At 37.2% G+C, this 22,518-nt stretch overlaps 1 protein-coding gene across 1 annotated transcript in view; it reads right to left on the bottom strand.

Moving 5' to 3' along the window:
* Ets96B (ETS variant transcription factor Ets96B) overlaps nt 1-22,518 on the bottom strand; it is a 332,448-nt gene that overhangs the window by 144,076 nt on the left and 165,854 nt on the right. The window contains exon 6 of the mRNA XM_081735103.1: nt 15,866-15,967. Coding sequence (XP_081591229.1) covers nt 15,866-15,967 — 102 coding nt within the window. The remainder of the gene's footprint in view (nt 1-15,865; nt 15,968-22,518) is intronic.

Here is a 22,518-nt window from a genome sequence, read left to right as displayed (position 1 = left end):
TACAGGCGCCGAACCAGGATTTGTTTATTTATTCATTTTTGAGAGAGAAAGAGAGTTGATATTAATGTGATTGGCCCATAATTTCTAGAGTCAGTTGCAAGTTTTCCTGGTATGGGTATAAGAATCGTACAGCAATGTTTCCAAGCACTGGGAACATACCCAGTTTTCAGACTTGCAGTGTAGGGGTCAGTTAGTTTAGTGAGCAATAGGTCTGATACTGTTTTAAATATAATTAGCTTACATTTTGTCAGGTTTGGGAGGGTACATTTTTCTTCCAAAAAGCAGTCTTAATTTGTAATACAAGAACGTCATTTAAAAGTAAGTAGTGATTCCCACGATGGGTGTCATTAAGATCAATATCACTGATATCGTGGTGATGAGTGATGATGATTCTCTGGGCTCGTCCTTCAGTTTTTCGTTGTTTTCCGTTTTCTCCTGAAATAATGTAAATTTGTCTGTCATTAATTAATTGAAGAGATGCACTTTTTCTCCTGTGGTAGGTACATCTTTGTGATCAATCTTGTAAGCGGTTGAGAATGAGAAAAAGTTCTGTATTTTTGTCGAAGAATAGACCAAAATTTCCAGGGATTCTTCTTTTGGAATTGTTGTAGTTTTATACGTAAATGGTTGGTTTTTGTACTCTTGCTTCTTTGATGTCCTGTAAAATTTGTGATTGTAGTTGAAAGGTTATAGTGCCTTTGACACTAGCATGTGTTTTTTTTTTTTTTTTTTTTTTTTTTGTATATCTAATGTAAAAAATCTTTGGAAATATAGTTTGGCTGTTATAGGTTGAAGTTACCGTTATTCTTAGGGTTGATCTTAGTGATTGGTATATGTTTCTCCGTGGCTTTGGTGATAGCTGCAATGAGTAGTTATTAGTGACTTCTATGTGATGTGGATCTTGATCGACGTTTATATCCATGATTAGATTGTCAAGAGTTTCCTGGTAATCAGTCCAATTAGTCCAAGTATAATGGAATATAATTTTAGTGTTGTTACGATATTTGATCTTGGCTCCGATATGTAAAGATGCAGCCGCATGATCAGAGCCAAATGCGAAGTCTGGTTTGTCACATGAGACATCTTGATACATAGTGTCAGATCTCATATTGTCATCATTTACAATTTGGGCTAGGCGTGTAAGGCCTGGTATGTGGACTAATATCAGGAGCTGAGAAGGAAAAATGACCAAGAAAAAATTTGCCATTGTCGTTTGATGATTAGATCATTTAACCAAACAATGTTGGCTGTTGTTATTTTGGCTATAACTATTTCGACGAAATGAAAGTATTGCAAAAGAGGAAATGTACTAGAGACATCTTGAGCTGGAGCGTTATAGAAAATAGCAAGATAAAAAGAAATCTTAGAATGAATATACACGAAGATAGAATCATCCAGGGAGACACGGTGGCTTAGTGGTAGAGCGCTTACTTCTGGTGCGTGAGGTCCCTAGTTTGATTCTCAACCAAGTAAGTTTGTGGTGGACAACATCGTGCTCGTGGGTTTTCTCGTTTTCTTCCACTTTCTCATTCCAGGAATTGTTCCATCATCATTCACTTGCTTTAATCATCGTCTCCCTTAGCCTAACAGGCATAATCGTGAAACGTTAAACTCAAAGATTTCAGTTTATGTCATTTTTACACAGGATCATCCAGCCTACTTGGGGTCGGATATTGAGTGAAGCGAATACTGGAACGTATGAGAATAGCCAGCCGTACCACCAGTTGAGTTGGGACGATCATGTTTAATAGTAGTGAATCCTTAAATATGTCATTTTTTGTTAGAGTGGATTTCGTTGCGGATTATAATTTGAAATTTGTTATCTTCCACATAGTGTTGTAGTTCCAGGATTTTAGTGTGTGCGTGCCTTGTATGCTAATTAGTTCTGACATTTTCCCCAATTAGTATTGGCCATCATTATCATTAGAAGAGGAAATGTCGAAGTACAACTTACACTAGAATTTTCGAGTCCTGCTTTTCTTTGATTGGTGAAAATCTTGGTCAATGCAAATATTGCCTTTGTTGAATGTTCTATGAATTTACTAGCTTAAAGATTAAATTACCTCTATGCAACTTACGCTTCATAATAGTTGCTGCACTTGGTTACTATTGTTAATTATTTACAAGGAATTTATTTTTATTGTAACCAAAACGTAAGTTTAAATTATTTTCATTGTTGCGCCTGTACTATTGCGTAGCACCAACATTGCTTTCATTGATTTAAATTTAAAATTAATTTCGATAGAAATAAACTTTATAACGACTTTTCTGTTTTCAAACATATAATAGGAAATATAGTGATGTTTGTTTATAAATCAAGAAGTATTAGTTCAAGAAAGATGCCCCAAGCTTGTTCAAAATAAGACCAAAATACGTGTTCAGATAATTCTGAAAATGGAGTATCAAAAATTTTCCACAAAATGGTTCTTTGAAAAATGGGCTCTTTTTGATGCAACGAAATATGAATAGCTCTTCAAAAGTATGACTAATAAGATAGGTGTCTATGATCTCCAATGTTTCATGTTATTTTCATTTAGTTAGTACGGTGGTATAGGTTTCATTAATCATGGTAGTTAGTACAGTGGTATATGTTTCATTAATCATGGTAGTATAAGCAGTTACTAATAGTGGTTATAAGTGTTAGAGGTAATGGTGCTCATAAATACAGAAATCTTCAGTTTTAATTCGTGTTCCAAATACACGAATACCACTCGTATCTGCGCTTGAAATGTTCAGTCTGGCAACCCTAGTAAGGATAGTTTATAGAGTAATATTAAACAATGAAAAATAACAACAATGAGGGCTGATAGATTAAAAAAGGATCACGCATTAGAAGTTCCAGTTTCGTCCGGTGGATGTCAATCGGTGGATGTCAATCGGTGGAATATGTTTTCTGCCATTTAGCGGAGAAATATATAACTTCTATTGCCTTTGTTTCAATAGACAATAGTACAAAATGGAATATGGATAGTTATTGTTAAACTCACTGAAACCCATTAAGAAATTAACGCATTGACTCCATTACAAATCATCTCACATCTCATTGATGCTCATCTCTCATTTCAACCAGTAGGCCTGGGGCCCATCACTGGTTGACCCAAAATGGCGACTGGGGGACAACATGTCGGACTTCCTACGGTCATAGCTGGTTCTACTGTATCCTCTGCAGACTCAGATGTAAGGCGTAGACACTAGGGATGGTACCGGTCTCGTCTCGGTCTCGTCTCGAATTATCGAGACGAGACCGAGACAGAGACGGACTTTTATATACCGAGACGAGACCGAGACTGAGACGGACTTTGAAATACCGAGACGAGACCGAGACCGAGACAGACCTCTATAAATCGAGACGAGACCCAGACGAGACTTAGGTCAGTCTCGAAAGTCTCGGTCTCGTCTTGAATATTAATATTAACAGATACTAAAATTGCCTTCACTCAAAATTTCTTTCGTTGCTGTGTTAGATAATATAAGAACGGTTGACTGATGTAAAGTGGCGTATTTAGGCGGTAGTTATCGGGCTCAAACCCCTCTCGAAATAAATGTGTGATCATTTTTTGCATTGCACGTACAACGCAAATGTTTCTTACTCGTTCCTCAAGCCTCTCCCAAAACAAAATCCACTGCTGGTGCAAATAGAATTCTCTCTCTCTCTCTCTCTCTCTCTCTCTATATATATATATATATATATATATATATATATATATATATATATATATATATATGGTCGCGGTGCCCCGCAGGGCTGCCCCGGGGCCCAACTTTAATTTTAAATGGAAGCAAAGGGTGAGTGGTACCTCGTTCGATAGATCTTTAAAAACTAAAAAGCGTTGTGGCAAAAGGTCTTTCATATCGGGCACTGTATTCAAAATGGGCGCCAAGACATATTGCCTCTATCAGATACAGTAAAACGTTCAGTACCACTAATATGAAAACGGTTGAACATAAATGAACCGAACAAAAACTCAAATAGAAAATGTCATGTGGCACATCGATTGATATTGTCGCGGAGGCTTCCAGGGCCACCCTTCATGGGGGCCCAGGGCGCAACTTCAAAATTGTAAATGGAAACATGGGATGAGTGATATCTCGTTCGATATATCTTTAAAACTAAAGAGTGCTGTTGCAAAAGATTGTTCATATGGGTCACCGTTTTCAAAATTACCACCAAGACATGGTACCTGCATCAGATAAAACGTCCAGTATCACTAATATGAAAACACCAGAACAAATATTCGAATAGGAAATCACAGAGTGAAAGTGCCATAATGGAAAGGAAGAAATCTAACTCCTAGAAAATTATCACTCCAACCTCACTCCGTAAGTGAGTGAAGCGGGAAGGATCGGTGAAATTACAAATGAGAGCCTTAGTTTTTGCAAATTGTATCTACGAAACAAAGTTATTTGAAACTAGCAGCGTTCACCCCGCTTCGCTGCGGTCACCCCGGAACGCAATAAACTTTGTTACTTAGATAATTTTTACTTTTTCGCTTTCAAGTGATATGATAAAAACCATAGAAGATTGCAGTAAATCTTAACATTATATCGCCTGTCATTTATGTTAACCCGCCCCGCTTCGCTGCGGTCATCCCGGTGCTGGCATATTGTAAAAGTGTCTGTAAAAATAAGCAAATCAATTAAAAAATTTTAAACAGAAGATTCAAGCTATTTTCCGCTGTATATCGCCTGTCATTTATGTTAACCCGCCGAGTGACACGGTCATGCGGGTTGCATATAAATACGTTTATTTTTACCTATGATGAACTAATAACAAAGGATTTGTACGTTATGGACACTTGAATGGTCAATTATCTCAAGACACTGGTAATTAAAAATTAAAGTGATATGATAAAAACCATCTAGGGTCCAAATCCTAATAACCCCCCAAAAATGAAAGAAATTGGTTCAGCCGTATTAGCGTGATGAGCGGACAAAGAATTGTACGTTCTCTTTTATATATATAGATGTGTTTTTATAAGGGATAAATGTCTCTGTAATGGGATAAAGTCAATGAAGAGCTAAGAATAGAAGTCAATGGAGAGCTTTTGTGAACGCGGCATTGAACCTCTGGGTTCCATAGGCCATAGAGTTAGTTAGTTAATGGGATAAAGTATGTAAAATTCTTGTTAAATGGATCTTCCAATTTGATTGCAGGCCATTGCAAAAATGAAAAACAAATGCAAAAATGAATCAATTGAAATGCGAAACAAATTTGTCGAACAATGCAATTTTAGAACAATGTTTACAAACGTTGGTTTTGTTCAACAGTCGTCTGCATGATATTGGTTCGCTTATTTTCCTTCTATGTCTTCTTGCATGTGATAGAATATGAGTTTCACTGAGATGTCCACAGTTACATTCCGAATAACTTTCAGCGGTAATTTCAGTTGTGATCCTTTGTAACGAAACGGTACTGGTACATACTGATGCAGATATGTCCCAAAAATCTTGCACGCATTGCGTTAAATTATCAGGGGCGGGCAAAATGTTGTTAAACTTGAATTTCACCTTATTTTTATTCACCTTATTTCAGTTTATTTTTATTCATTATAGTACCAGTCATTTGTACACACAAGTGTTTCAGACAAACCATATCTATTGCAAATAAAAGTGAGGTTCTCATTTGAGATTTTACCATTCATTCCCGCTTCACCTACTTACGGACAGAGATTGGAAAGATAATTTTCTATCATTTCCTCTTTTGCATCATGTCAATTTCACTTTAATAATCTTTTTCTCCGTTGCATTATACTCCAGCCGTGAAATGATAAATACCCTCTGTGCTTTCCTATACGAGTTTTATTCTGTTGAAAAGACCTTCATCCAGCAATGGATTGATAATAGTTGATTATGATGATGGTGATGATTTTATTAAATCTGGACCTCGGAGGTAAACTAAACCAAGTCATAATGTCGTAATTTTAGAGTACCGAAAGACCGGTTTCTCAACTAAGACCTATAGTACTGTTTCTGAAACTTATTAAGTAGTTACAAAGTAGTAAGATGCTTTCAGACTTACATTATTACACCACTAGAAAGAACATAGTCTATTAAAACAGTATTGTTAACTCAATTTCAACCAAAAAGTGACTTAGCATAGTCTACCTCTAAAGTTCAGATATATATACCTATAACTTCTACTAGGTAGGGTAAAAATGAATCCAAAATTTAATGAAAATCATAGAGCGAAAAAAGTATTTTTGACTATTCAATCCATCATGTTGCGGCAAAACTACAAAAATTAATACAAAAGAAAACTAGAAAGTTAAGAACCACTTGTTTTGGCGAATGAGAAAAAATAGATACAGATAACTCGAATTACCTATATACTTATATAATATGTATGTTCAAGTTTCGCAAGTAATTTTCAATCAATATAAAATTTCAACGTAATGAACGCACTATTAGTTTTCTCGAATAAAGATTACATGCACCGTTGAGAGCTCAGGAATAAGATTAATCTATGCTACGGCACTGGATATGTGCTTACGTAATGCATTACGACCTTATGAACTTGTATAAGAAACAGAATGCACTTAAAATGAGACGCGAACTATGCGAAACATCGGACTTTGAATCTAACTTGTTTTGTGATCCAACTCGAGACCTCACATAGCAAAGATGAGTGTAGTGGCTCCCACAACAAGGTTCATGACGTTCGTGTTATAAAGTGTCAATTAAACACGGAGATGTGAAACGGTAATAAAGCATTTCATCAATTTGAAACAAAATATGTATATTGTAGTATTTCGCATTTACCCTATTTGTTAAGATAATGAACGTTATATTCTGTTTTTAAAATGACAGTCAATGCAGAATGTATTAAATAATAAATGAGAAATTGTAAAATTTTAATTTCGGAACGATTTAATAGACCTACATTCGTGCTGCTATGTGTTGCGTTATCCGTTAGGAGGTATTGAACAATTCTGATTCAAAGGAAGGAAATAAACTACTGTATAGTACTGGAGTTAATTTAATAGAGTTTAATTGTATGGGCAGTACTGAAGCTATATGAGACAAAGTCTATTGCTGAAAGTGAAATATGGGTTACTATTAGGGTTTAGGGTGATATACCCACTGATCATTGAACCTGGAAAACACACATGGAAAGCATTAGCACTAGCAAATTAGCTATGAAGAGGTACACCATATCATAATTCTAAGTCAAAGTGAAAGGAAAAAATAAGCGGAAACGACAGACTATACAAGAATAATACTTTCACTATTTTAATTCCACATTATTTATTTCGAGACTTTCGAGACGAGACCGAGACTTGGTACTCGAGACCGAGACCGAGACCGAGATCGAGACAAGCATCTGTTGACCGAGACGAGACCGAGACCGAGACGGTGATTTTTTACTCGAGACGAGACCGAGACCGTTATTTATCAACCGAGACGAGACCGAGACTGTACAAAGTCTCGTCTCGTCTCGTCTCGATACCATCCCTAGTAGACACCGTGACTCACATCGTACCGACAATAGCCCGGAAAGATCACGACTTCCAGTCATAGGTCACCATCATACACCATCTCCTAAACGTCATTACCGAGATAGCATCTCAGACTCTGATAGTGAGCGACTTAGAATCGACGACACAGAGGACATCTGAGAGGACAAAACAGCCAATTTATTCGTTCTTACTTACAAACTCCCACAGGAAGTATTAGAATGAAAAGCACATCTATCTTTAGCTCACCAAATATTATCGGCGAGCTCAGATCTCACAAATTGTTGCCACCAGAAATGGGATGATCATCAAATCCTCTGATCAGCATTTGAATACTACTATTCGTAACAAGTTCAGCTATGAGATTTTTGGCAAGAATGCACAGCTTACTAAGCTGCCTGACCGGAGAATCAAACAGCCGCCTCCACCACCTCGCACGCCTGCTTTTTCTGTGGTCATACAAGGTGTCAACGATGAGATTCTCCAAGAACTCACAGAAGAAGGGCACAAAATTTCCAAGTGCATCTGCATTCGTACCGCGGTCCCACTTATATGGTACGCGTGTTATTTTCGACGCAAGACACAATCAATCAGCTACTCGATAAACGAAGCATATATATATCGCAAACGGCATCGTGTCAAGCCATCACGCACTGCACGACCAGTACCAATCCGTCGCGAGCGTTGCCAAGAATATAACACGCATACCGCCGCCAACTGCAGGAATAACTTGAAATGTGGATACTGTGCTGGGCTCCATTCCACATGCACCTGTCCGAACCAGCAACGTCCACCGCAGTGCTCCGCTTGTTCTGAACAAACCCGACTTATAGTTTTAAGTGCCAAGCTCGACCAGCACCTTCAGCGGATAAACCTCACTTAGTGGCACCACTTCTCACCCAAAGTGAACCAACGATTGACTCTACTCCTTCCTCCAATATACCACCTGATAGTCTGTAACAATATCAGTTCCCCCAATCAACATAAACCTCTTTTCAAACAACTTCTGGAAGAACATGCACCAGCGTTTCTACAAAACGAAACCCATCTCACACCTCGCCTGTCTTGTAAGTTCTCAGGATACCAGATTTTTCGAGCCGGCCCTTTTCGCCAATGGTGGCGTACTCGTTGGACGGTGGCTACTGCACACAAGGCAACTTATTAAAAAAAATGTATCATCCCCTGAAAATGGTTTAAAAGTTATTGGCCACAGATTGTGGCAAGCAACTCTGACGATGTTTTGGACCATGCTCTCTATATTGAGGAGTCATGATTATATTTATCGAACATGTACACGCACATAACTCACGTTTATGGTCTGCCAACAATCCATATCGTACATGAAACTCGTCTACTAACCAGATGTTTACAGTTAATTTCCAGAAAAAGAATAATCGTCCCAATATTCTTCGTAGAAACGCAAACTTCAGTTCGTTCTTGTAAAATAACTTACAAGTTCATGAGAGACTGATTGAGAACGAAATTATTAATATTTGGATTCAGCAAAACGGTGCAACTGTGCCGACACCCAGGCAGTCCATGAGACTACTGCAAGAGGGTTCTAGATGTCTTATAATTTCTAACGTCTTATAGCCACCTTGTTCTCTGGACTTAAGCCTACCGAATTTTTACTTCTGGGTTAATATACGAAGTAATGTCTATCGAAGAATCCCTCACATGCTCGAAGAACTTCAAACTCCTATGTATAACTTCACCGAGAATATTCCCCATGAATAGCTTGCGAGATTCTTCGAGAACAAGAAACGTATGCAAACATGTCTGGATACTCACAGGTACTGCTTCCAACAACCACTATACGGGTAAGTTGATGTTACCAATTACTGTACTAATGCATGGCAGAGGAATAGTTAGTTTTTTATCGCACTGTAGAAGGGATGTTGTCAGAAAAACGAGGGAGGGGAGAAATGAATATTTAATCGGATAACTGCTAATCTAGACACAGGCCAGTAGCCAGCCCAAAAATGTAGGGGGGGGGGGATCCAACCATGTTATATTTCATCACCATATTATGGTTCATTTACTAGCCTACCGTGAAAATTTTAGGGAACCAGCAAAAATTTAGGGGGGCGCCGGCTTCCTAGACCCTCGTGGATCAAGAGAAAATGGTGTTAGGTAAAGATTCAATGCATAGGAGCTTCTGAAGTTATAACTTTGCGGCACTTTATTTTGCCAATGACAGTAGGATACATACGATGATGGTGACGACACAAAATGAGAGGGAAATTAACTCCCTTTCAGTTAATAGGAAAAATCCAAAATGGTGAAATAACCTACATGGTGATAATAGAACTTTTGTATTCAACGCCTTTTGACTGGAAGATCGGAATACCAGTGTCAGAGTTTTAAGAAAAGTACTGATATTAATGATTTATTATACCAGAAACGGTTTCTTGAAGGACAAACGTCAAATTAATTATGGTAAAATAGAACAAAAATTAAAAACAAACAAAAAAAAAAAAAAAAAAAAAAAACGAAATTCGACCAAGAAAATAAAAATTGGAAATTTTTAAAGAGCATTTTTCCAATATGTTAAAAGCACGGCCAGGATTGTGGTGTCCTAAAACAATGCATTTAAATCCCTTAGTGTTTTCTTAGAAATGATTGACTTCAAACACAAAACGGAAGAAACCAGAAAGATTCAGGTTTCTCAGGAAATATCACTGCAAAGACAGGAGCCAACAAAGAAAGGGAATCTAAAGACAAAGAAAAGAGCGTCTAGCATTTTCACTTGAAACAAAAGGGAACAAAATCAGACCCCAAAAAAGAAAAATCTTTACAAGAACACCAGACAATAACAGGAAAATAATTTAATTGTTCTATTGATGGCGGTGAGTCTTTGGTATCTTTTTTGGAAACTCAATTAAGATTCTGCCTGCTACTTGTACTTCTTGTCCTACATTTCTTCAGGACTTTTTTTTTTTTTTTTTTTTTAAATTTTAGTAGTGATAAGACAGTGTATCATTGTTATAAATTAAACACAATTAGTAAATTAGGTTTTCTAACAAAAGTCAAGTAGTGTTAGTACGATTGGTTATTTTCTTAAGAAACGGATCTCTTTTGATACGTTTGATGAATGAAACGTATTGATGATGATAAACAAAGAAACTAAACTTTAATTTCTAAATACAACACTCGTCTGTATCGGTTGGTGCCCGGCATTACTACGTACGTACGAGGAAAAATGTTTCCTTCAGAAAATTAAAAAAAAAAAAAAAAAAAAAATTGAACAGTCATAGATAGATATTTCTTTACTTTCTTGCAAATCCAAAGTATTTGGGGGATAAACGAGTAGCTTTAAAGATACCTAAATAGGTATCAGAGATTCCGTAACTGCATACTCAGAATTATTTTACCACGATACTAAAGTATGGGACGCAATTGTTTGCATGTGGGCTAGGTAAATGAAACATAGGCTATGACGCGACGTTGCCATGTGCTAAACGAGTGTGGCTAAACAGACGCACAACAGCGTGAGGAGGTGTCAGATACATCTCTGTTTCAACAAGATGTGGCAACATCGTAGGCCTCTCGTTTCCTAACAACGTTTAAAAGAAGCACGGAATGCCACCTTCAGATGTCGTAAACGCTGTCCCTTAGCATAGATTTTGAATGCTTCTTCTTATTATAAGTCCTATCTCTTATCGTTATATCACAATGTCATAATATAAGTTTTATTTCATAAATTGATACATTTTCGAATGTTAAGCAAAAGATAATAAGGCATTCATTTGGGACAATCCGTATGAGACCAAAGAACTGAGAGGACGCAGGACACATGCAGGATGTGATGTAGCCATCACCACACTCTGGTCAACTTTATTCCCGGATTTCCTAAGGTACTCCTTTCACAGAGGCTGGGTAAACCTCTCAAGCGCATTGAACCGCAAATAGAAAGAGAAAAAATAATTCCTTGTCCTCACCGGGGGATCGAACTACGGTGACACATTTGTAGAAAAACGCCTTACACACTGCATCACAGTAAATCTATTTACGTATGTTACCTCACAAGGGAACATTTTATATTGATAGTAGCATTGCCCAATCAAACAATGCGCAGTCGATAGAGTTGTGAAGAAAAGTGAGAAATCCAAAGTTTTACGAGCCGACACCCAGAAACACAGGAGATACAGAGGAAAGAAGGATCTAGAATCATGCGAAGATAGCAATGCAAAAGATACACTAACACAGAAAGAACTTTAAAATGATTAAAGTAATCAAAATGACATTTACGCAACAGTATAGTAAACAAACATTGTACCCACAGACATGCTCAATAACATCATATGTAATGCACTGTTGCCAACTGAGCACAAAATAAAGTTTCGTTAAATGGCACGGAATACAAATTATAACACCTAGAAAATCTAATTAGGAGTAGAACCATACCCGTGAAGTCGTGATATACAGTGTTGCCAACATTTGAAGATAGGCCTATATGAATCTTGGATGTAGAAGAGTACATACGTTATTTAATGTACGGAAACTACAATAGTTAATACCAAAATATGAGACTATTGACTAACGTAGAACTGGCCTGCATCTAGCTTAATGTAGGATTCCAACTGCTACTATGTTGCAGAACGCTCCAATCAGAAATTGAACATGTGTACCAGAAGCGAGCCTGCGGACCACTTGGTCATCCAAGGGCATGGATCATTTCAGCTTATGTGCTGTGTTTTGGTACTATTCTGACATTTTCCTTTGGCAACAATGCTTCGACACTGTGCTTCATCCGTTATTTTTGTGGCCTCATTATTTTGGTTTCTACCAGTCGTTCTTTGACGGCTCCGGGGTTCACGTTCCGGGCGTACACGTAGTATTCCGGGGGCAGTTCTGGTACTATTTTATTTATTATTATATTATAGACGTATTATTTTCGTCTCGTCCGGGGAGGCACTCTCAGAGCTCCGGGGGGCAGTGCCGTCCAAAACATCTCTGGAAGAAACACTGGTTTCAACTAGTTCTAACCATGTACTGTATGTACTCTTCTACATTCGAGATTCATATAGGTCTATCTTCAAACGTTGGCAACACTATACATCATGACTTCACAGGTATAGTTTTACTCCTAATTAGATTTTCTAGATGTTATAATTTGTGTTCCGTGCCATTTAACAAAACTCCATTTTGTGCTCAGTTGGCAACACTGCATCACATGATATTATTGAGCATGTCTGTGGGTACAATGTTTGCTTATTATACAGTTGTGTAAATGTTATTTTGATTACTTTAAGGTGGATCACCACCCGGAAGTCAGTACATATTTTAGCTCATTCCCTTAACTACTGCGCAATGAAACGTTACATATTATAAATATTGTACTATAAGATAGAGTATTATTTCAGCTACAGCACAAGATACTCACTCATTTGGTTGTGTCTCCTGATATCGAAAAATGTAATAAATAAAACAAAATATTTGATTCGTTTTACAATGAGCACACAAGATGGCAGTTGCTGTTAGATCTTACTGGAAGTGCTCAATTTCATGAAATGTTAATTTGTGTGTGTAAAGTATTTTAAAGTAACAATCTTATCACGAAATAGATATATTGTTTGACGGTTTTTCGTGTTATGTTTCATATTTTATTTAAATATTAATTTACATTTAAGGAAATAGATTTTGAGACGAAACTTGCGCAGAACGCCATAATGCACTGTTGCCAAATTTGTACGTTTACTGTAGCAGTCACAATAAGAAAATTCCTGGATTCTAGCGTCGCAGTTCGAGAACCGGAATCGCAGTAAGGGTTGAAAACTAAGTTCTCTAGTAAGTACCTAAGTAGAATTCCATAATTACTCCCTTTATTATCTGGCATCAGTAAACACTTGACACTATCTGGCAATGCCGAACAATTCAAGCATCATTTAGCATAGCACCGAGAACACCTAGTGATCCACCTTAATCATTTTGAAGTTCTTTCTGTGTTAGTGTATCTTCTGCATTGCTATCTTCACGTAATCCTAAATCCTTCTTTCGTCTGTAACTCCTGTGTTTCTGGATGTCAGCTCGTAAAATTTTGGATTTTTCACTTTTCTTCACTCTTCTATTGACTGCTCATTGTTTGATTGGGCAATGCTACCATCAATATAAGATGTTCCCTTGTCAGTAATTTAATGTTCAAAATCAGCAATCGAAATGAAAAGAAACCCAAATGTTCTCTGGTGAATTTCATTTTTAAAAAATACTGAAGTTTAAAAAAAAATGATTCAGGTGTATTGAGCAATATGGTCTCTATGAATGAGTATATACATTAGGACGAACAAAATACCAAAAAATCCGTTGAAATCTCGATTTTTTTTTAGGTCACCAAGTTTTCTTTTCCCCTATTGTCGCTCTATACTTAAAAAATGTAAAATGTATAGGAACATTTAAGTATTGAAATTCCACCCTCCAGATACAAAATTTTGCAATTTATTCAATACTTTTTCCCTTCTCCAAGATTTTGACTCATCTGCAAATTGTCTGCACGTTAGGGACATCTCTTGGCCGTCACGTCTGAGGTAGCGCAGCTAGCGACAATTATTAACATGACTCTGAACTATCAGGAATTAGCATGACGCGAGTGACTGGGGCGTGGTGGTTTATAATAAAGATTAAGTATACCTAAACTTACTCGCCTAGATGTTTATGCAACCCGCAGCTCTGGAATGCTTTCAAGTTTGCAGATTAGCGTTACTTCACAGACTGTTATATTTTGCTTTATAATAAGGCATCGGAAGCAGGCCTGAATACGATTTCTCATGACGAGGTGATGGGGACTACACTAAAGAGATGAGGTAAAGAATTAAAGATACTTTCAACAAGGAATGATCACTCCTAATAAACAGACTTAACATTGAAGTACGGAAAAAGCTAGTCAAGTGCTATGTATATGGAGCATGGGATTGAATGGTTTGGAGATTTGAACATCACCGATATTAAAGAAGAAATATTTAGGGAGCTTCGAAATGTAGTGTTGAATGAAAATGTAAAAGATAAAAATGGATGAAGAGACTAAGAAAGAAGATGCTTTACAACGAGTACGAGAGAATACGACTCTTTTAACTAGCATCCTTCACAGAAGGCCAACTGAATTGAACACATTTTGCGAAGCACTGGCGTCTCTGGCATGTAAAATTGGGGGGGCATAAAAGAAAGTTATTTACATAGTACTGCCTAGCCCAACATGTTTGTTATCTTCGATCCCATTTTTTACCTTTCTGCTTACCTTCACAGACTCCCTGAGGTATATCAAGAACTGTTATAATCGTTTAACAGACTGAGTATTATATTCTAAATAAATATAATAATTATTATTTATATGTTATTCTGTCGTTAGTAAATAAATTAGAATAATATGTTGAATATTTTGTACTTCAAAATATTGGGGGGACGCGTCCCTCTCGTCCCCCGCCAGAGACGCCCATGTTGCGAAGAAATTGCTTTCTTTATACCGCTATAGAAAGTGAAATGGAAGAAAAACGAGTAGTGGGGAGAAGAACCGAATTTATCGATGATTTGAAAAATAGAACAAAATATTTGGAGTTAAAGAAGGAAGCTAAAGATGGAGATTCGTTGAAGCCAGACTCCAGACTAAGGAATAAATCTATTAGTCCCAGGACCTGACGATAGGCAGAATACTTAATAATAATAATAATAATAATAATAATAATAATAATAATAATAATAATAATAATAATAATAATAATAATAATAATAATAATAATAATAATAATAATAATAATAATAATAATAATAATAATACAGTTCAATGTCCAACGAATATGCCCCTTAAGTTAAGGGAGATGATGAAGAAGATAGGTGAATGACGATCGAAGAATTAGCGAAATGAGAAATTGGGAGAAAACAGGAGTACCCCAAGGAAACCCATGGGCATGATGTTGTCCACCACAAACTTGGCCAGGGATCAAATTAGGGACCCCACCAACAAGAAGTAAGCACTGTACTATTGAGCCACCGTGTCGTCAATAATAATAATAATAATAATAATAATAATAGGGAGAAGAAAAAACTTTAGCATCTATCTTAGTAAAGTGAGTATTTATTTAAATCGTTACCAGAAAACAACTTGGACACATGAAACTCAAGTGAGCAGTTATGCAACTTCTAACAATTAAAGTGTACTTAAGAATTCCAGTTATTTTGTGGACTAAAAAACTCTAATGTGGCAGTATGGTTAAAAATTAAATGAACTTAATGGAATTGCATCTAAAATAATATTTAAAAAGACTTGAGACCCTCTTTGCTGGAGGAAAATCAGGCTATTCGTAACTTGTATTCTATCATTGAAAATGTGACTCATGTTTCTTAGTGTTTTACCCTATCTTGGGAACTATAGATTACTATAGGAGGAAATCGTAAAGTGATAAAATACAAGCTTCACTTACCGAAAGCAGCTTGTCGGAAAATTAAAGAACGATGATGTTCTAGTAGTGCTAACCTCTGATTGTTGAATGTCTAATTTAGAATCACTTCTGGGTGGCGTGTACCTGCAATAAACCAGATATTAAACTAGTATGCTTAGTCAACGTCAACAATATATTGAATATGATCAAAGTGTTTATAACTTAATGAATGGTTGAAACGGTAATTAACTTTTTTTACACCACATATTTTGTGAAGTAAGTACTATTTGAATACGTCATAGCTACATACTTAACGTCGCAAGAATCTCGATTCGATTCCTAATGAGAGTACGTAATCCTAGAATATCACAGTTTGAAAGGATGTTAAACTTCAAATAAGTACCATAAGATATGACTTTTTTATGACTTAAGTAGAGAGATACAATACACAATAGAAACATCAAATAGATGGTTTGAAATTTCATATATTTATACTGGTATTGGGCATATTTCAACCGCTTCAGTCCTGTGATAAGGTTATGGAAGTAATATACAGAATATTTTCGTGGCTATATCACACACTTCGGAAGGCTACGAGGGAGAAGACATGCACTAGTTATTAGTCTGTAAATTGGCCAACGTTTTACCTCGGAACTTGGCCGCGTTCAAGAAATGCTATTTCTGCTTTTCTAGTCTAGTATAATCTAGATGAATACGCTATATAGAGCTATAAATGCATTTTGTTTTAGTCACGAATTTGAATCCTTTTGCTTCCGGAAAGCTTGCAAGAAATTTATAACAAATAACAATTGGATTTACGATGCAGTTTAAAATAAAAGAAGAATGGAGATAACAGGACAAGTTTTTTGACTGTAAACGTTCCTAAATGCACAAGGTCGTTTGAATATTATGTTGTATAGAAGGGTGAAACAGCGGATTGTCATAAGTAGACGAGAGAAAAGAAGAAAGTATCACTACGAATTGTAACCATTATGCTACTAAAATTACGGCATTTACATCATAATATACAAATGACAAACTAAGGTATATTGTATATTTATTACATATGATGTTTTTACATTGCAGGAATAGTATTTACTAACAAGTAACACTTCCCAAGTGTAACACTCCGATTTTGATCAAATTTAGCAGGTAGATACTACACATGAAATAAACGAATACGTGTTTTTTTAGTATCTGCGGAATAACGGTTTTCGGAGGGCAAAAGCCCCCACCAAAAATTTTGAAAGTTGACGCCCGAAAGGCAAAAACAAGTGGGCCGAAGTGAACGAAATTGTGCACAGATATTGTAAACGTAAAATGAAGGAATACGTGTTTCGTATTTTCCTGGAAAACACGGTTAGGTAGTGCACGGACCCCTCCAAACCGTTGATTACGAAATATAAAAAGTGCTAATAACAGTACGTCAGATGTGTGTAAAGGTTATGAAGCATTAGAACAAAACTTTGTGTAGGGACAATAATCAAAAAATAAACGAACTCGGGTTTTCTATTTTCTGCGGAAAAACGGCTTTAGGGGGGAAAAAGACCCCATCCAAAATTTTGAAAGTTGAGGCCCGAATGGCAAGAATAAATGCACTGAAGTGAATGAAATTGTGCACAGATATTGTAGACGTAAAATGAGGTAATACGGGTTTCATATTTTCCTGGTAAAAAGCGGTTTGATGGGGCACGAACCTTCTAAACCGTTGATTACGAAATATAAAAGTGCAAATAAGTATACGTCAGAAGCTTCTAAAGAATGTGGAGAATTGATACGAAGCTTCATATAGAGACAATTTGCAAAACAATAAACGAAACGTTTTTTAATTTGTGCCGAAAAATAATGTTATAGCGCAGGAAGGAGTGAACCGAAGCAAATGAAATTGTGTGTAGATATTGTATATGTAAAATAAGGCCTCTCGTGCTTCTCAAGTTTCCCTATCCGATTTACTTCAAATTTGACACATCAATAGTAAACAGGAAATAAATCGACACGTGCTTTTGTTTATGCAGAAAAACATTGTAAGCGTTAAAGGCCCCTCTTGAAATACTATAAAATACGCTATACTGTTTGTGCTTACTGTTGATCTGCCAAATTTGAAGAAATCGGATGGAGACACTTGTGAAACACGAAAGGTCTTATTTTACATATCCGATATCTACACACAATTTCATTCGCTTCGGTCCACTCCTTCCGCCACATAACGCCTCGGTCCACCCAAAAGTTTTTTTTTTTTTTTTTTTTTCAGGAAAATACGAAACACGTATTCCCTCATCTTACCTCCACAATATTTCTGCAAAATTTCATTCACTTCGGGCCACTTCTTCTTGCTTCTCGGATGACAACTTTCAAAATCTTGGGTGAGTGCTTTTGTTCCTAAAACCGTTTTTTCGCAGAAAATAAAAAAAGTGTTAGTTTTTTTAACGTGTTGTCACTACACAAAGTTTCGTTGCAGTTCTTCATGTCCTTTAGGCACTTCTGGCATACTATATTGAAATTAGCACTTTTAATATTTCCTGATCAAAGGTTTGGAGGGGTTCGTAAATACGAAAAAAAGAATTCCCTCATTTTACTTCTACAATGTCTGTGCACCATTTCATTCACTTCGGTTCTTCTTGACTTTCGGACGTCAAATTTCAAGATTTTGGGTGCAGGCGTTTTCCCCCTAAAACCGTTTTTCCGCAGAAAAAAACAGCATTCGTTTACAGAGGTTGTTCAGTCTACGTACATTTGGCCAATTTCGACTTACCTAAAAATTGAGAAGAATCCATGGCGCCAGGTCCGTAAGTGCTCGATGTGTCTCCCTTGGTTCCTAACAATAGCCCGACAGCGTAATTTCCACTGTAATAGGCTTCTCGGAAGAACTGGGAGGGGAATCTTGTCGCATTCCCTTTGCACAGCTTTCCAAAGTCCTTCCACAGTTGTCACACGCCATTTTCTAGAACCCCGCTTCAGCAATCCACATCCACAATAGTCCATAGGACTTGAATCTGGAGATTTAAAAGGTACCTCATTGAATGGTATCACCTGTATACCACTTGCCTCCTCCATCTCCCTGTAGAATGCGAGAGAGGATCGTGAGATATGTAATAAGGCCTTGTCCATGTGAATGCGCACCAGATTGGCGTAATTTTCATACATTGCTGGAATCTCATGCTCGTAGATCGGCCGCATGATCTGCTCCGGAAAATACTGCGAATTTATTTTGCAGTTCTTCGCCATTCTACGAATCTTCAGTTTACCTCGGTAGCAGTAGCCAGTAACGACCATGAACCCTTTTGGGAAGAATTCTTTACAGACACGGACCCACTTTCTGAAGTTCTTGGCGTCTTTCTCTCGGTTCATGATAGCTCTCGGTTTGCCGCAGTCGGAAAGGTAAATCCATGCTTCATCGAGTGTTACGACGTACATTCACCTTTGTTTTGCCAGATGTCGTTCGTACAGCTTCCGGGCATTACACTTTCGTTCGTTTTGGTGGGCATCCGTGAGAAGATGGCCGCGAGCTTTCATGACGTTTTCCAGCTTGAGTTGATGGTGTAACGTCCGGCTCACAGTCCCCAAAGACACGTCAAGACGATTAGCCATACACCTTTGTGTTGCCGGATTTTCTTGCATTGCCATTTTGCAAAGTTTCCTCTGCATGGTGGAGGTGGCCTTGGTGCATTCCACCATGCAGAGGAACGCTTCCTAGGCAAATTCGTTGGTGATCCAAATTCTTCGTTGCCCTTGTACTTTTTAATAACATTTTTTATTCCACTTAAACTGATGTTGCAATCATTCTTCTTGCGCTGTTTTCTAATGACAGAAACACTAAAGTGGGCGTCATAAAGAGCCGCAACATAGCCTTCCCAAAACCGGCTTAGTTTGGTCGGCATTTTGGTCACAGAGCGGAAATCCACACACTTGGAAACAAATTTAACACAACACTTACAACAATGGTCCTGTTTTGTGCGTTATTGTCGTCCACGCGGAAAAACAACTCCGTTCCCAGGAAGCCACTGCACAACACTGCAGGACACCATGAGCCAGATCGGGTGAGTCCATTCTACCCGGGAGGGGGAAGGAACGAAATCGGCTAAACGTAGGCTGAACAACCTCTGCATTTTTTTTCTTTTTTTTTTCCCTACACAAAGTTTTGTTCCTATTCTTCATGTCCTTTATGCACTTCTGACATACTGTTATGAACACTTTGACATTTTGTGTTCAAAAGTTTGGAGGGGTCTGTGCCCCACGCAACATTTTTTTTTTTTCAGAAAAATACGAATGCCGTATTCCCTCACTTTACGTCCACAATATCTGTGCACAATTTCATTCACTTCGGTCAACTTCTTGCCTTTCGGGCGTCAACTTTCAAAATTTGAGTAGGGATTTTGCCCTCTAAAACCATTTTTCCGCAGAAAATAAGAAACTCATATTTGTTTATTTTTTTGCTTATTGTCTTTACACAAAGTTTTGTTCCAATTCTCCATGCCGTTTAGGCACTTCTGATACTTCATGATCAAAAGTTTGGAGGGGTCCGTGTCACTCTCAACCTTTTTTTAAAAAAGAAATACGAAACCCGTATTCCCTCATTTTACGTTTATAATATCTGTGCACAATTTTCATTCACTTCGGTCCACTTCTTCTTGCCTTGTGGGCGTCAACTTTATAAATTTTGGGTGGGGCTTTTGCCCCCTGAAACCGTTTTCCCGCAGAAAATTAGAAACCCGTATTCGTTTAATTTTTGCTTATTGTCCCTACAAAAAGTTTTGTTCCAATTCTTCATGTCCTTTACACACATCTGACATACTGTTATTAACACTTTTGATATTTTGTGATCAAAGGTTTGGAGGGGTCCGTACACCACCTAACAGTGTTTTTCAGGAAAATACGAAACACGTATTCCTTCATTTTACGTTACAATATCTGTGCACAATTTCGTTCACTTTGGTCCACTTGTTTTTGCCTTTCGGGCATCAACTTTCAAAATTTTTGGTGGGGGCTTTTGTCCCCCAAAACCGTTTTTCCGCAAAAAAAAAAAAAAAAAAAAAAATATATATATATATATATATATATATATATATATATATAAACTCATATCCGTTTTTTTTAGTATTGTCCCTACACAAAGATACAAAGATTCGTTACAATTCTTCATGTTCTTTACACACATCTGACATACTGTTATTAGCACTTTGGATATTTCGTGATCAAAGGTTTGGAGGGGTCCGTGCCCCACCTAACCGTTTTATCCAATAAATTACGAAACACGTATTCCCTCATTTTATGTCTACAATATCTGTGCACAATTTCGTTCGCTTTGTTTCACTTGTTTTTGCCTTTCGGGCGTCAACTTTCAAAATTTTTGGTGGAGGCTTTTGCCCCCTAATACCGTTTTTCCGCAGAAAATTAAAAAAAAAAAGAAACGCGTATTCGTTTATTTTATGTGTAGTATCTACCTGCTAAATTTGATCAAAATCAGAGTGTTGCACTTGGCAAGTGTTACTTGTAAGTATTATTTATAAAACATAAATTAATACCTAGCTAATAATCATAGTTACTGCAGTTGGAGATACTACGATCTACAATATCTTTTGCTTCAAAGCACATCTGCTACCTCTTAAGTTGACAATTTTTCAATGGACCTGATGTTGCCTAACATACAGGTAAGCCTTACAGTACTTAATAGAATATCATTAGACACAGATCATATAGTAAATCTTGTCTTTTATAGTTTACAATAGAAGTCTTTTTGAACAAGCTTTTGATATAGAATTCATGGCTTTCTAAGATTACAAGTTTCGAGGATAATACGGATATATGTATGGACTCGTATAATAGTAGGGGGCGCGATGGCTCAGTGGTATAGCGTTCACCTCCGGTAGGGGTCCCTGGTTCGATCCCAGCTCGCGCCATGTGTACTTTGTGATGGACGAACACCGTGCTCGTGGGTTTTCTCGGGGTTATCCAGTTTCCTCCCACTTTCTTCATTCCACCATTTCACTCATCTTTCATCACCGTCTCTTTTAGCCTAACCGGCATAAGCGTGGGACGTAAAACTAAAGATTTCATTTTTCATTTCGTATAGTAGTAGCTATACAGTACGTTTCCAGACAGATATTCTGTATCTGTTTACAAATTGTTCGTTTTGACGTCTTCTATCACATCCAGGTTTATATAACATAGTCTCGAAAGTATTCTGTAAAGTAGTCATTTCCAAATGGATTTTTTTTGTGACGTCACAGTTTGCTGCTCTCATTCTCTAGTAAATCACACACAAAGAATAAGGAGCAGACAGAGAACTTGAGATTTAATGAAATTCAATGGTGACTGATAGACAAACAAGAACACTGATGGTGTAGTCGATGTTTTTTTTGGCTTCGTGGCTTCTGGTGCATTGCCAACATTTGTTTAATTCTATCTTAATATCTCGCTTCTTCCCATCCTTTGATCCACCAATTTCCCTCTGTTCTTTCTTGAATCTTAAAACCTCAATCCTACGTCACATATCAAACAGTTTGAAACGACTGCTGTCAAGAGTAGAGAGCTTGTTTAAGTGTATAGAAGTGTACTGTTGTCCGTTCGTTATTCTGCACGATAACTCTTGAACGCATGAGAATTTTTAAATTCTGTTTTTGCAATAGATAGCTAGAGCAATTACCTTGACCGAATTCGTTAATAGAGTCAATCCGTTAATATATCGGATAACGGCG

Source organism: Thermobia domestica, chromosome 13, assembly GCF_964235325.1.
Source record: "Thermobia domestica chromosome 13, izTheDome1.hap1.1, whole genome shotgun sequence".
Lineage (NCBI taxonomy): Eukaryota > Metazoa > Arthropoda > Insecta > Zygentoma > Lepismatidae > Thermobia > Thermobia domestica.
Note: the sequence above shows the minus strand (reverse complement) of the source record. Positions and strands in the feature narration are given on the sequence as shown.